Raw genomic sequence first — 12,183 nt, forward strand, 5'->3', positions numbered from 1 at the left:
AAATCCAAGAAGCATTCCAATTTGAATCTGCAAGGAATGTATGAATAGTAAAATATGCTAAGTTAACTTACTGTCTTGACCCCCAGGCCATTAAGCATGTAGATCAAATCCTCAGTGGCTACGTTCCCAGAGGCACCTTTTGCATAAGGGCAACCACCTAATCCGGATACTGCAGAATCCACCACATTAATCCCCATCTGGAAAACAAACCCAAACACTCAAGGTTTGTCTCTTTATGGCATGTAAGTTGTTGCATTTCTATTTAACCTGTTCCAAAGAGCAAATAAGGAAAATCTGAACCATGATTCCAACCTATTCACTTACCGACCTGCTGCTAGAACAGTCCCCGAGGTGCTAATTTATTTTCTGACTAATCTCATCTTTTAGGCTAACAGACACTCTGCTAAGGATCTCGGGAATGAGAATAATCTTAGATCAAAATTGAAATGGTGTTTTCATTGATAACATAACAAAGGTAGGGGATGAAGATTGAAATAAGATAAATACACACATGGGGTGTATTTTCCAACCTAATTTTGAGCTTTAGTCTAAAAACCTTATATAATCAACATGAAAGATTTCCAACATCCTGACTCAAAATCAAGGTGCCTTAGAAGACAGACAGAGTGTGGTGGGGAGCTGTCCTTATGTTTGAACTTGTATTTTGTGGGCTCAACGTATTCACTCAATTCACCCAATCTTTACTGAGCCATTACTTTATTTTGTGCACAAAACCCTGCTGTTTTGGGAGAAGTGAAGAGACACTTAAGAGGCAGGACATCCACCATTAACAATTGTAGCAGCTCACATTTACTGGGTCCTCACTAAGTGCTGGATATTATTAGTAATACCTTATGATACTAACTCACAATTCCCACAAAAAACCAGGAGATACTCTTCCATCATCCCCAAATCACAGATGAAGAAACTCAAGTACAGAGGGATCACACAATTTGCCCAAGGTCACCTGTGTCTCCAGAGAATTCACACTCTGCTGTGATTTGTGGCCTCTGGAAACATGCAAGTTGGTTCATGTTATGAGTCTAGGGATATCCAAGGTGGAGATCTCTGTGGACTGGAAAAGTTGTGAAAGACATGAGCACAAAAGGGTCTGAAAGGGACCCTGGGTATCAGATTTGAATAACATAAGAAGAGAGGCAAGCAGAGCAGCCCTCTGTGGAAAGGGACAATTGGGAAATCAGAAGCCACCAACAGGCTAATCTGACTCTTCACTCCTGGACATTGAAGAAAAAGTAACACGACCTCAGCTAAAATGAGAAGTGCTGGGAAACAGAGCCCTTGGCCAATCTGCTAGAGTTTCTGATTCTGGAGGTCTGGGCTGGGCCCTGAGAATTTGAATTTTTAACAAGATCCCAGATGCTGTTCTCACTGCTGCTCTGGGGAATCACACTTTCTTTCTTTTTCCTTTACTTTTTTGATAAACTTTTTATTTTAGAATAGTTTTAGATTTTCAGAAAATTTGGGAAGAAAGTACACAGCATTTCCATACATTACACACAATTTCCCCTATTGTTCACATCTTACATCATTATGGTATATTTGTCACAACTAACGAACACATATAATATGTTATTATTAACTAAAGTTCACACATGATTCAGATTTCCTTAGTTTAGAAGCGAATGTCCTTTTCCTGTTCCAGGAACTCATCCGGGTACCACATTACATGTAGTTGTCTTGTCTCCTGCTGTGGCTGTGACACTTTCTCAGACGTTCTTTGTCCTCATTGACCTTGACAATTTTGAATTGTTACTTGTCATGTGTTTTGCACAATGTCTTTCAATGTGGGTATGTCTGATGTTTTCTCATGGTTAGACTGGAGTCCTGAAGTTTTGTGAGGAGAGCAACACAGGGGAAGTGCCATTCTTAACACATCATATCAAGGGTGCATACTATATGGTTTACAACTGGTGATGTTCACCTTTACCCCATGCCCCCTTGTCCATATGGTACTTTTGGGAAAAAAGTCACTATGTGCAGCTCACACCTAAGGAGTGGAGAATACCTACCTAAATTATTTAGAAATTTCCCGTATGAGAGATTTGTCTATTCCCCCATATTTATTTATTTCTTCAAACATTTTTTTATATCAGTAGAGACTCATGGGTATTTATTTAGTACTTTGGGTTGTAATCCAATATTCCCTTATATGTCTTGTCACTCACGTTGTTTGAGATTTAGCTGTTGGGAGCTCTTCAGGTGGCTCCTATCTCCTTTGACATGCCAAGGGGGCTGCACATATTTTTAATTGAAGTATAGTTGATTTACAATGTCGTGTTAATTTCTGCTGTACAGCAAAGTGATTCAGTTTCATATATATGTATATACATATAAATACACACACACACAGATATATATATACACATATATATACATATACACACACACACACACACACACACACACACACATTCTTTTTTATGTTCTTTTCCATTACGGTTCAAGGGGCTGCACAATTTTACAGTTCTGAATTTTCTCTGGTGAGACCTAGCATGTTTACCAAGGCTCCCAAGGGCAGAACCATAGTCCAAAAGCCATGGATGCCTTTGGGACTAATGCAAGTTTACAGATATAATTTGTTTGCTTCTGTACTTCCGTTTCTCCTCATTATACTCTTCAACATGGGAATGTGGCAATGGCTCTTCTTCCTTTATCACGACCTCTCTCAAAGCTTAATCATATTTGGGTGTTAATAACTGACCAGCTAAAGCACTTGTCCATTTAGGGCAGTCTACATTTGCGGTGAATCAAAATAGTAAGTTTAAAGAATTATGCTCTAGGAGTGAAATCTGTGGAATTGTCCAGTAGTTGGAAAACACAAAGGTTCAGACACTGAGCTCATCTCTGGAAGTCTGCCAGGACATCAGATAGGCAGAGGCATTCTTCACCTATAGGTTAAAATTTATCTATTCAGTAGAATTGAATCTATCACTCCAGGAGAAAGAGGTTTCAGTGGTTCTCAATCCCTGCCAATTATAATCACCCGGGGACCTTTTAAAACTAACAGCCAAGCTTCTCCCCAGAATCTTTGTCTGGGAATGGGGTCAGGCATTGGTATTTCTTTAAAGCTTCCCTCTGGTGATTCTCTTGTGTAATTAGTGTGGGAACCCCTGAGGTAAGTTTCTCATCCATCTCTGACTTTATCAACTGTGGGTATGAGTGAGCTTTCATTTAGAGACGCTCTGTACCCTGGGGCAGCAAAGAGTTAATCAGGATGGATCAACTTTTCAAGAAAACCTGTTTTTGAAAGAACACCCCAAAAAGTATGAGGTAGTGAATGTCAGCAGTACCAGCATGAGAGGTGAAAGATGGCTTCAGCCTACCATGAGGGCTTATGATTTGTGCCATTTTCTGTATGTGCATTAGACTTTGATAAACATCAATGACAAAAAGTAGGTGTTGTTGGAACTGAAGGTAAACAAAACTTAAACTGGTAGGAACATAACCTGGAACTTTTTTTCTGTTGAGCAATTAACTAGTAATTAGTCTTAATTGCCAATATCCATTATCCTAGAAATTCCTATCAAAAAAGTACTTCCTAGGAATATTTCACAAATTCTAAGTAAATAATTAGGTAAGAAATAAAAACAGATATATATGGGTGAGTGTATGTGTCACACATGAAACACACCCCTTATATATAGATTCATTACAGTGTGTTTTATATGAATAAAAATTTGAAAACTATCCAAATGTCTGTAATGGGGACTAATTTAAATTAATTAAGGTGTAGCTGTAAAATGGAATGATAAATGCTATGTAAATGCATAGTTAAGGGAAAGAAACATATTACAGGACATTATAATGGTATATGGAAACATAATCCCATCTTCTAAAAAAAAAAAAGGTAGAATTTGGATGATATACCAAAATGCCAACAGCAGTGATCACTGGGTGGTGTGACTATAGGTAATTTATTTTATTTTAATTCTGTTTGTCTTTGTTTTCTAATGGCCCCACAATGAATGTAATTACATATATAATTAGAAAAAGAAAGTTTTCTGCAAACTGTAGCCTGTCGTAGAATGACAGTAAATAAATGAAAATGAGAATAAATAAACCTATGACTGAGTTTATTGACCAACAATTTATTTTGCAACTAACTGATCTTTCAGGGTGTAAGTGTGCAGGGCTAATCTGTGTGCATAATTTTGTAAAGGCAGACGCGATCTGGGTGAAAGCCTCCCTGGAAAATGGTCCTTCCCTCTTTCCTACCATCACATTCGCTCTGGAACAGATTATATTTCTTTGAGTCTTAGTCACAAATCAATTGAATCAATTCTAAGAGCAGTATGTGGATTTAAAATTTCAATAAGCAAATTTAAAGAGAGTTTATTAAAGTATACCTTAGCTGTGAATGAGAATATTAAGATATGTGTTCCTTTTAAAGTCTCTCTTCAAAAAAAAAATCACAGTACTTTAAAAATAGAACTTTCTACATAATATCCTCTCAATTCTGTCCTCTATTAAATGTGCAATTCTGTTCCCCAGAAAAACATATCTTCTCAATGTATAGTGTTACCCATACATTAAGTTAGATGACTTTATTTTGGAACAAGCTGCTTTGGAAATTTCTAGTCATAGTCATCTAAGAAAATTTGATTTCACTGTGTATGTTTTCTTTACCTCGACTTCCCTATTCCATTAGAAACGGTACATAATATGATGTAAACAAGTCCTTAACAGAGCAGGAAGAAAAACATTTCTTCTCTGTTCTTTACGGTAAATAGAGGAAACATGTTTTTACTTTGCTACTGAAACCATAGTATTATAGAAAATGCATTGTTATAATATCCTCATGTATTTGATAATAGTAGATGGGTTGCATAGTTGATTTTATCATACAAGAGACTGCATTCAAAGATTATTCTTAGATATTTCCTTTCCCATGTCTCCAAATCGAAAACACTGCTTTTCAGATGGTCAGATTCCTGGTGTGTGTGTGTGTGTGTGTGTGTGTGTGTGTGTAAGCACACAAGCACAAATGGTTTTCTGCACCATACAGTATGTTGCAAAACAAAGCATTTGGGTTTTGTTTTGAAGGAAATATCTTCAGATCAATAACCACAAGATGGCGATGTAACACCAAAATCCACCAAGTTAAAGTCAAGCATTGAACTGCCACTGTGTTCCAACCCAGAAACAGCAAATATGTAAGTAAATAGCTTTATATTATGCAAATAAATATTTTGTTACCTTTAAAATAAGGAAACTTTGACTAATGGTGTGTAGCACATCATCTGTGGTTCAATGTAGTCAGTATATTTTTTATTATTCTTCCTTTGACTTGAACATGTTTATTGAGCATGTTCTATGTGCCAGGGACTTGGAATACATACAAAGCTCTGTAGCTCATGGAGATTAGTGTTAGAAATTAATATTACTATACATTTTGTCTGTCACTGAGAAGTAGTTCACTATTGCCAAATGAGAAACGATTCTCTCTAGAACTCAGGGAGCTAATTCTCCCTAAAATGAAACAAATCCAGAACTCAAAGGGTGGAGGTGACTTTGGCGTCCACTTTCCTCAAAGCTCATGACCAAAGCTATTAACACAGTGACCCAGGTTATGAAAAGCCTGGTGAGTGCGGTTATGGGCTCCATCTGCTTGAGCTCCCAGACGTGTACTTGGACTTAAGGCTGAGGAAAATGGATAAAATGAGTGACCACTTCTTCTGGAAAATTGCAAATTAGCTGTAGATATAGCACGAGCATTATCACTCTGTACTACAATTTCAGGTGAGCTATGAGGAGAGTCAACTTTGTTAATTTTGCATAGTGCTTAGATGCCCAGATCATGCTGATACAATAACTGAAAGTATCATCTCGACTTTTTCTCGTGCTGTAAGAACTTATTCTCCAAACAAAACTGAGAAATATGATAAGAGGAGACAAAGAAATCATTTTCCAAAATGTATAATCTTCCATATATGTCTGATTTCAAAATATTTAATGAAATCTACAATTTTAGGTATTGAAGTTAGTAAAGTATTAAGGAATCTATAGAAGAATTTTGGCAATGTTACTTTTTGAAATGCCATCTACTGTTTTTGCCAAAACCAAATTTTTCTTTAGAAATCTGTAATAATGTTACATTTGAATTAAAATAACAAGTAAATCTCTGACAGGGAAGTTACTCATTTTGGGATCTAAGTTACTCATGATGAAAAAGACAAATATTCATGTAGGATAAAATATTACAAATATACTCATTTTTCTAAAATTTTTCCCTTCAACTTGTTCCTCACAGCTAATATTCCCTCCAACAGAGGATTGTAATTATCCACATGTGATGCGTTACTTCTCCCTCAGCAGCCAGACCAGTGTCACTAGTGGGTCACAGCACTCTTTCCAGGGATCCCAGATCTTGCTCTGAGATGCTACTCACCCAGGACTCTAAAGAATTACCATATATTGAGTTTTGGTACCAACTACTGGCCATTCATGTGTACTGTGAACATACCATGCTTTGTAAACCACAGATAGTGAACCACTGGCATGCATGAATAAAGCCCAGTGTTTTCATACACTGAAGTTATACACCAAAATTGGTATGCAAATCATGATACCTTGCTGTTGGGGGTGAGTAAGCTAACGTAATGGATTACTAATGCTTTCATAGACCATCTCTCGTCTTTGAAAAGGGTTTCCTACACATTTCACTCCTCTCTGCCTCACCACACATAATGAGATAGATTATATTAGTACTTTCATGTAGTATATTTCAAACTGAGATAGAAATGGGAGTGTGTACATAGAAGGAAATAAGGAAATGGAAAAACATAAGGAAATTCTCAATTTCAGTAGACTGAGAAATAATAAATACTATTAGTGAACATTGATTGAAGGCTTATTGTATCACAGATACTGCACCACATACTTCACATATGAGAAAACTCCACAAAATCAAGGTAAGTGGGCAGTAATTCATGCTCATTTACTGATGAGGAAAGTGAGGCTTAGAGAAGGAAAGTGACGGTCCGTGCTTCACACAGTTAGTATGAGACAGAGTTTAACAGGAATAACATTTGCGTGCTACTGTTCAGTATTAATAGTTAACAGACTATGTGCTAATTAAATGCCAGCTGCATCACTAAACACTTTACACACCTGGTTGCATTTAATCCTTATAACAACTCCGGGGGGAAGGGTGTGAATTAGGAAGAGAGCCATTGACAAATCAAAAGACTTCATTTTCTGAAGACGTGATATGTATATACAATGGAATACTACTCAGCCATATAAAGAATGAAATAATGCCACTTGCAGCAACATGGATGGACCTACAGATTATCATACTAAGTGAAGTAAGTCAGAGAAAGACAAACATCATATGACATCACTTATATGTGGAATCTAAAAAATGATACACATGAACTTATTTACAAAACAGAAACAGGCTCACAGACTTCAATAGCAAACTTATGGTTACCAAAGAGGAAAAGTGGTGGGGGGAAAAATTAGGAGTTTGGGATTAATATATACACACTACTATATATAAAATAGATAACCAACAAGGACCTACTGTATAGCACAGGGAACTCTACTTAATATTCTGTAATAACCTACATGGGAAAAGAATCTGAAAAAGAATGGATATATGTATATGTATAATTGAATCACTTTGCCATACACCTGAAACTAACACAATATTGTAAATCAAGTATACTCTAATTTAAAATAAAAATTAAATTAAAATTTTAAAAAGAGACTGAAAACAAACAAAAAAAAGACTCCATTTTCTCATCATACTTTCTTCAACTCTCTGAAAAAGTTTCTACACAACTCGACATTATCAAGAAATTGAGAAAGTAAAGGATTGTTGTCCCAGTGGTTGCATTTCTAGGAAACTAGCCCAAGAAAATAGCCAGAAATGTTAATATAGACTTATGTTCAAGGATGAATATTCTTTGTATTATTATTTGTAACAGTGGGGAAAAAGCCCATAAATGAAATGTACAACAATAGGGAAATAGTTAATAAGTTATGTAAGACAGTTATGAGACAGTTAAATGGTTTTGAAGAATATATAATGGTATGGAAAAATGCTGATAAGAAAATGGAAGATAAAAGAGTAGGAGAGTAACTATATTTGGTATAACTCATTTGTATTTCCAGATTGTTAACAATTATCTGTAATAAATATATACCACTTGTAAATAGTACAAATGAGCCATATTAATAAATGTATACCCTTCTTTCTCAATCATTTCCTTCTTCTGCCAGGACAACACCCCAAAGTACACTGGCCGACTTCAGGCTCTATTTTCTCATTTCCGGGGTTCAATCCAAACCCTACAGATGACTCCTCTCAGAATCACCTCCTCTTTTCTGTTTGTGAGTGGATATCACTGGCTCCCATGGGTACTCCTTCAGTTACCATCCATGCTCTCTAATCTACTGGCACAAAATAAAATACAGATTTCTGTGCCTTACACCAAAATCTGAATTTTTTTCTTGTAAAGCCCAAGAATATGCAATTGTTTCAAACTCCAAGGTGACTTTTATGGATAATAAAGTTTGAAGATCTCTAACCTTTCAGTTTAGCCGTTCATCTGTAGCAGACAGTACTGGCTTTTCACCAAAAAATCAGTCACCTCTTCTTCCGGGACTCAGCTAGACAACATTACCTAACTGCCCTTCTGTGTAGGCGAGGCTGCATGACTGTGGGTTAGCCAATGGCATGAGAGCAAAGTGATGCAGGCCATTTCCAGAACAAGTCCTTTCAGAAACTACGTGTCTTCTTCCTTTTTAATAGTCAAATGCCCATGACAATGAGGCCTGAGGGAATAGTGTAGGCACAAAATGGAAAGAGCCAGGTCCCTGAGCGAACACCTGGAGGAAAGATGCCCGCTGCCAGAAACACGTGCAGTGGACCATCTAATGAGTGAGGAACAAACATCCCTGTGTTTGAGCCATTATTTATGTTGGGGGGTGGGTGCAAGGTCTGCTATATCAGTATAGCCAAGTAGAACTAATACACCAACTGATATGGTTGGATTAAAATCTGCTAGCTATTTTCTATATGTTCTATTTGTTCTATGTTTTGTTTTTCTTCTTTTTCTATCTTTTGTTAATTGAGCATTTTTTATGACCCTATTTTATCTCTTCCTTAATATTTCTACCTCTTTAAGTTGTTGAGTAGTTACCCTATGCTTTACAGTATAACTTAATACAATTAAATTAATATTATTTAATTAGTAATAGCCTACCTTCAAATATCTATGCCACATGGAGGGAAGGATCTTACAGTATTACATACAATATATTCTCAATTCCTTCCACCCATCCCTGGTGTTACTGTTTCCCTACCTTTTACTTTTGCATGTGTAAACTCACAATACCTTGCTACTTTTTTTCCTTTTGACAGTCGGTTCTCTCTTAGAGCAATTAAAAATAAGAAAAAAGTAATTTCATCTTGATTTATTTCATATCTGAGTTCTCTGAAGGAACTTGTCTAGAAAAGAAGAGCAGAGATTCAAATCCTGGCATTTAGTGAACACTCACTTTTTGGAATTAGGAGAAGGGAGATGAATTAGTGCAGGGGGAAGTTCAGTGTCAGAGGACAGGGTAGAAATTTCCCTAAATATACCACAGTGATGAATGCTGAAGGTAGTTAAAGAAAATGAGACCAGAGAAAATTTATTGGATTCATGCCATTGACAGTCTGAAATGGGTCGTTTCAGTTCAGAGATAGAACAGGAGTGAGGTGGCAATAGATTCAAAAACAAACAGAGAACCTACAGCCTTGTGCTTTCAAGATCAGTTTCAGGAGACAGACTTCTGCTTGAACCTGCTCTGCCACCTGTTAGCTGTGTGATCTGGAGGATGTTACTTTACCTCTCTGTTCCCCCAGCTGTAAAATGAATTTAATAGAACAGATTCACGGGCTTGTTCAGGATACAATGTGATGTTCCATGGAAAGCGCATATCCCATAGCTTGGTTCATAACATGTGAGAAGTCTTGGCTTTCACAAGTATATGACAAGGATATAGAGGCAGACGGAGGATGTGTGTGTGACAAATGAAGAAGAGAGTTGGGGCAGGTTTCAGTGTGGGAGTATGCAAATGGAGAGACAGGTGAGTTGGCAGCCATGAAGGATAGGGTTCACTGAATGGGGGTAAAGAATGAGGCTGCACTAGAGGAGAAAATTAACCAAAAAAGCCTTAGGGAGGTAGGGATGAGTTTGAGGTTAGGGCAGAAACATAGAGCTGAGCCTGGAAATTAATAGATAAAACTGTGCCATGAGGTAGGGCAAAAAGAGAGGACAGACAGAGTGACAGAAACTCTTAAAGGAACAGTGACCCCAAAGCTTCCAAGGAAAATCAACAGTCAATCTTCTCAGAAACACAATAACTGAGTTCATCGGCTGAGAGCCCTGGAAAAAGTTGACCATCTCATTCCAGCTCCTCTTAGACCCAGCCTTACCCCGCTCCCATGATGCTTTCAAGGTGTGCAGAAAAAGTGATGAATGGAGACAATGGTAACAAAGTGAGGGGGAAGAAAATGGGACACAGATGGATAACTAACACTGTGTAAACATTAAAGATTTTGCATCTATAAAGGTAGAAGTCACCATGTATTTTAGTCAAAATCCCTTATATGATTAATTGATTAGTGGATTGATTCTGGTTTAAAGGGAAGGAGCTAAGCCCCAGAGCTCTTAGGGGGTTCCCCAAAGTCGCAAAGGTCTTTGGCGGTAGAGACGGGTCTAGAATTCAGGTCTTCATGCTTCTGGAGTTGCACTGGTAGGAGATAAATAATTTCCAGTTCCAAAATGGATGTTAGTGGGAGGCCTGCCTAATATTGTGAAAATATAGCTAAATGTTCAGGAAAGAAAAAAGAACGTTAAGAGAGAAAAAAAAAAAAAAAAAGAAAGAATTGAAAACACAGTGGTGCTGATGAAGAACTAACAGTGTTATCAATACTCACAAACCAGGCAGGGCTTGTGATAATGGAAAGATTACACCTTTTTTTTTTTTTTTTTTTTTTAAGTCAAAGCAGCAAGCAATATACATTAGCATCATGAGGTCAAGAACTTCACGCTACCTCACTCCATGATACCCTCAGTATATGGCATAATACCTAGAACAGAACAAGTTACTATTCAAATGTTTTTGAAAGTGTAATTGAACAAATTCAAATATTTTGAAGAACAATTGCAGGATCAAGGCCTGAGTGCAAGTCTGACTATACATGGTGTGAACTGAACTTGATCCAATCCAACTGGAGACACAAAACGATGTTCTGAGCATAGCAAAATCAATGAGCCATGTCAGTGGATCACTACCTACTTTGCTCCCTAAACCTTCTTCTCTTGGAAATGCCATAAAGATAAGTTTATGGCACCTGCTTGTTTGTTTGCTCAGTGACTCTTTGTTAATCTTGGCGGCAGCTGTTGGAACCAAAATTGAGTCAGTCACAGGCTCCTCCCCCAGAATGTGGCGCAGAGACAAAGACAGGCTTTATCTTTCTAAGAGGTGAGAGGTACAGCGCATGAGCTATGGACAAGCAATTTTTTCCATGGGCGACGAGCAGCAGAGTAATTTGGTCTGTAGGAGGGGGTGGAATAAGACATTTGAATTAGAGAAATGCCACCTGAATTCCAGACAGCTTTTTGGTCCTTCCTGAGATCCAGCTTCATTTCCTCCCCACCTTTGTTTTTTTGTTTTTGTTTTTTTTTGTGTGTGTGTGTATATAGTCATCTTTATTAAGACATCTAGATTCTCATGGACATCTCCTTTTCTCTCATTAGAAAATCCACGGTTTATTTGAGAATGGTAAAAAGGGACAATATCTTAGTGTCATTATGACAAGTTTTCACCTCATAGGAAACCTGAAAGGGGCTCTGGGCCTCCCACGTCACCAGACTGCCTTAACAGACCTGCCCACACTCAAGTATCTTCTGGAATTCCTTATAAATTTCAATGGGCACCCGGGCAACAGAACATTCTATTACTCTGCTGGTTTTTAAGGTGCAGGTCCAGGGTTAAATATTGTGTCCAAACTTAACATTTATAAATTGTCCAGGCTTATTTTCCAAAAATAGTGTATTACTCACTTTACCAATCTCCGTGCCAAATAAAGGACCCCAAAGCATTAAATGATAACCTCAAAGAAGTTCGGTGAGCCTCCTCTGCTCTCCCCAAATCAAGTTATTT

At 37.4% G+C, this 12,183-nt stretch overlaps 1 protein-coding gene across 3 annotated transcripts in view; it reads right to left on the reverse strand.

The window, feature by feature from the left end:
• The window catches only part of HMGCLL1 (3-hydroxy-3-methylglutaryl-CoA lyase like 1), a 155,307-nt gene that overhangs the window by 20,403 nt on the left and 122,721 nt on the right, over positions 1-12,183 (reverse strand). For all 3 annotated transcript variants that reach the window (XM_059937541.1, XM_059937542.1, XM_059937540.1), the window contains one exon: positions 72-197. In XM_059937541.1, coding sequence (XP_059793524.1) covers positions 72-197 — 126 coding nt within the window. The remainder of the gene's footprint in view (positions 1-71; positions 198-12,183) is intronic.

Source organism: Balaenoptera ricei, chromosome 11, assembly GCF_028023285.1.
Source record: "Balaenoptera ricei isolate mBalRic1 chromosome 11, mBalRic1.hap2, whole genome shotgun sequence".
In the NCBI taxonomy this organism is placed as follows: Eukaryota; Metazoa; Chordata; class Mammalia; order Artiodactyla; family Balaenopteridae; genus Balaenoptera; species Balaenoptera ricei.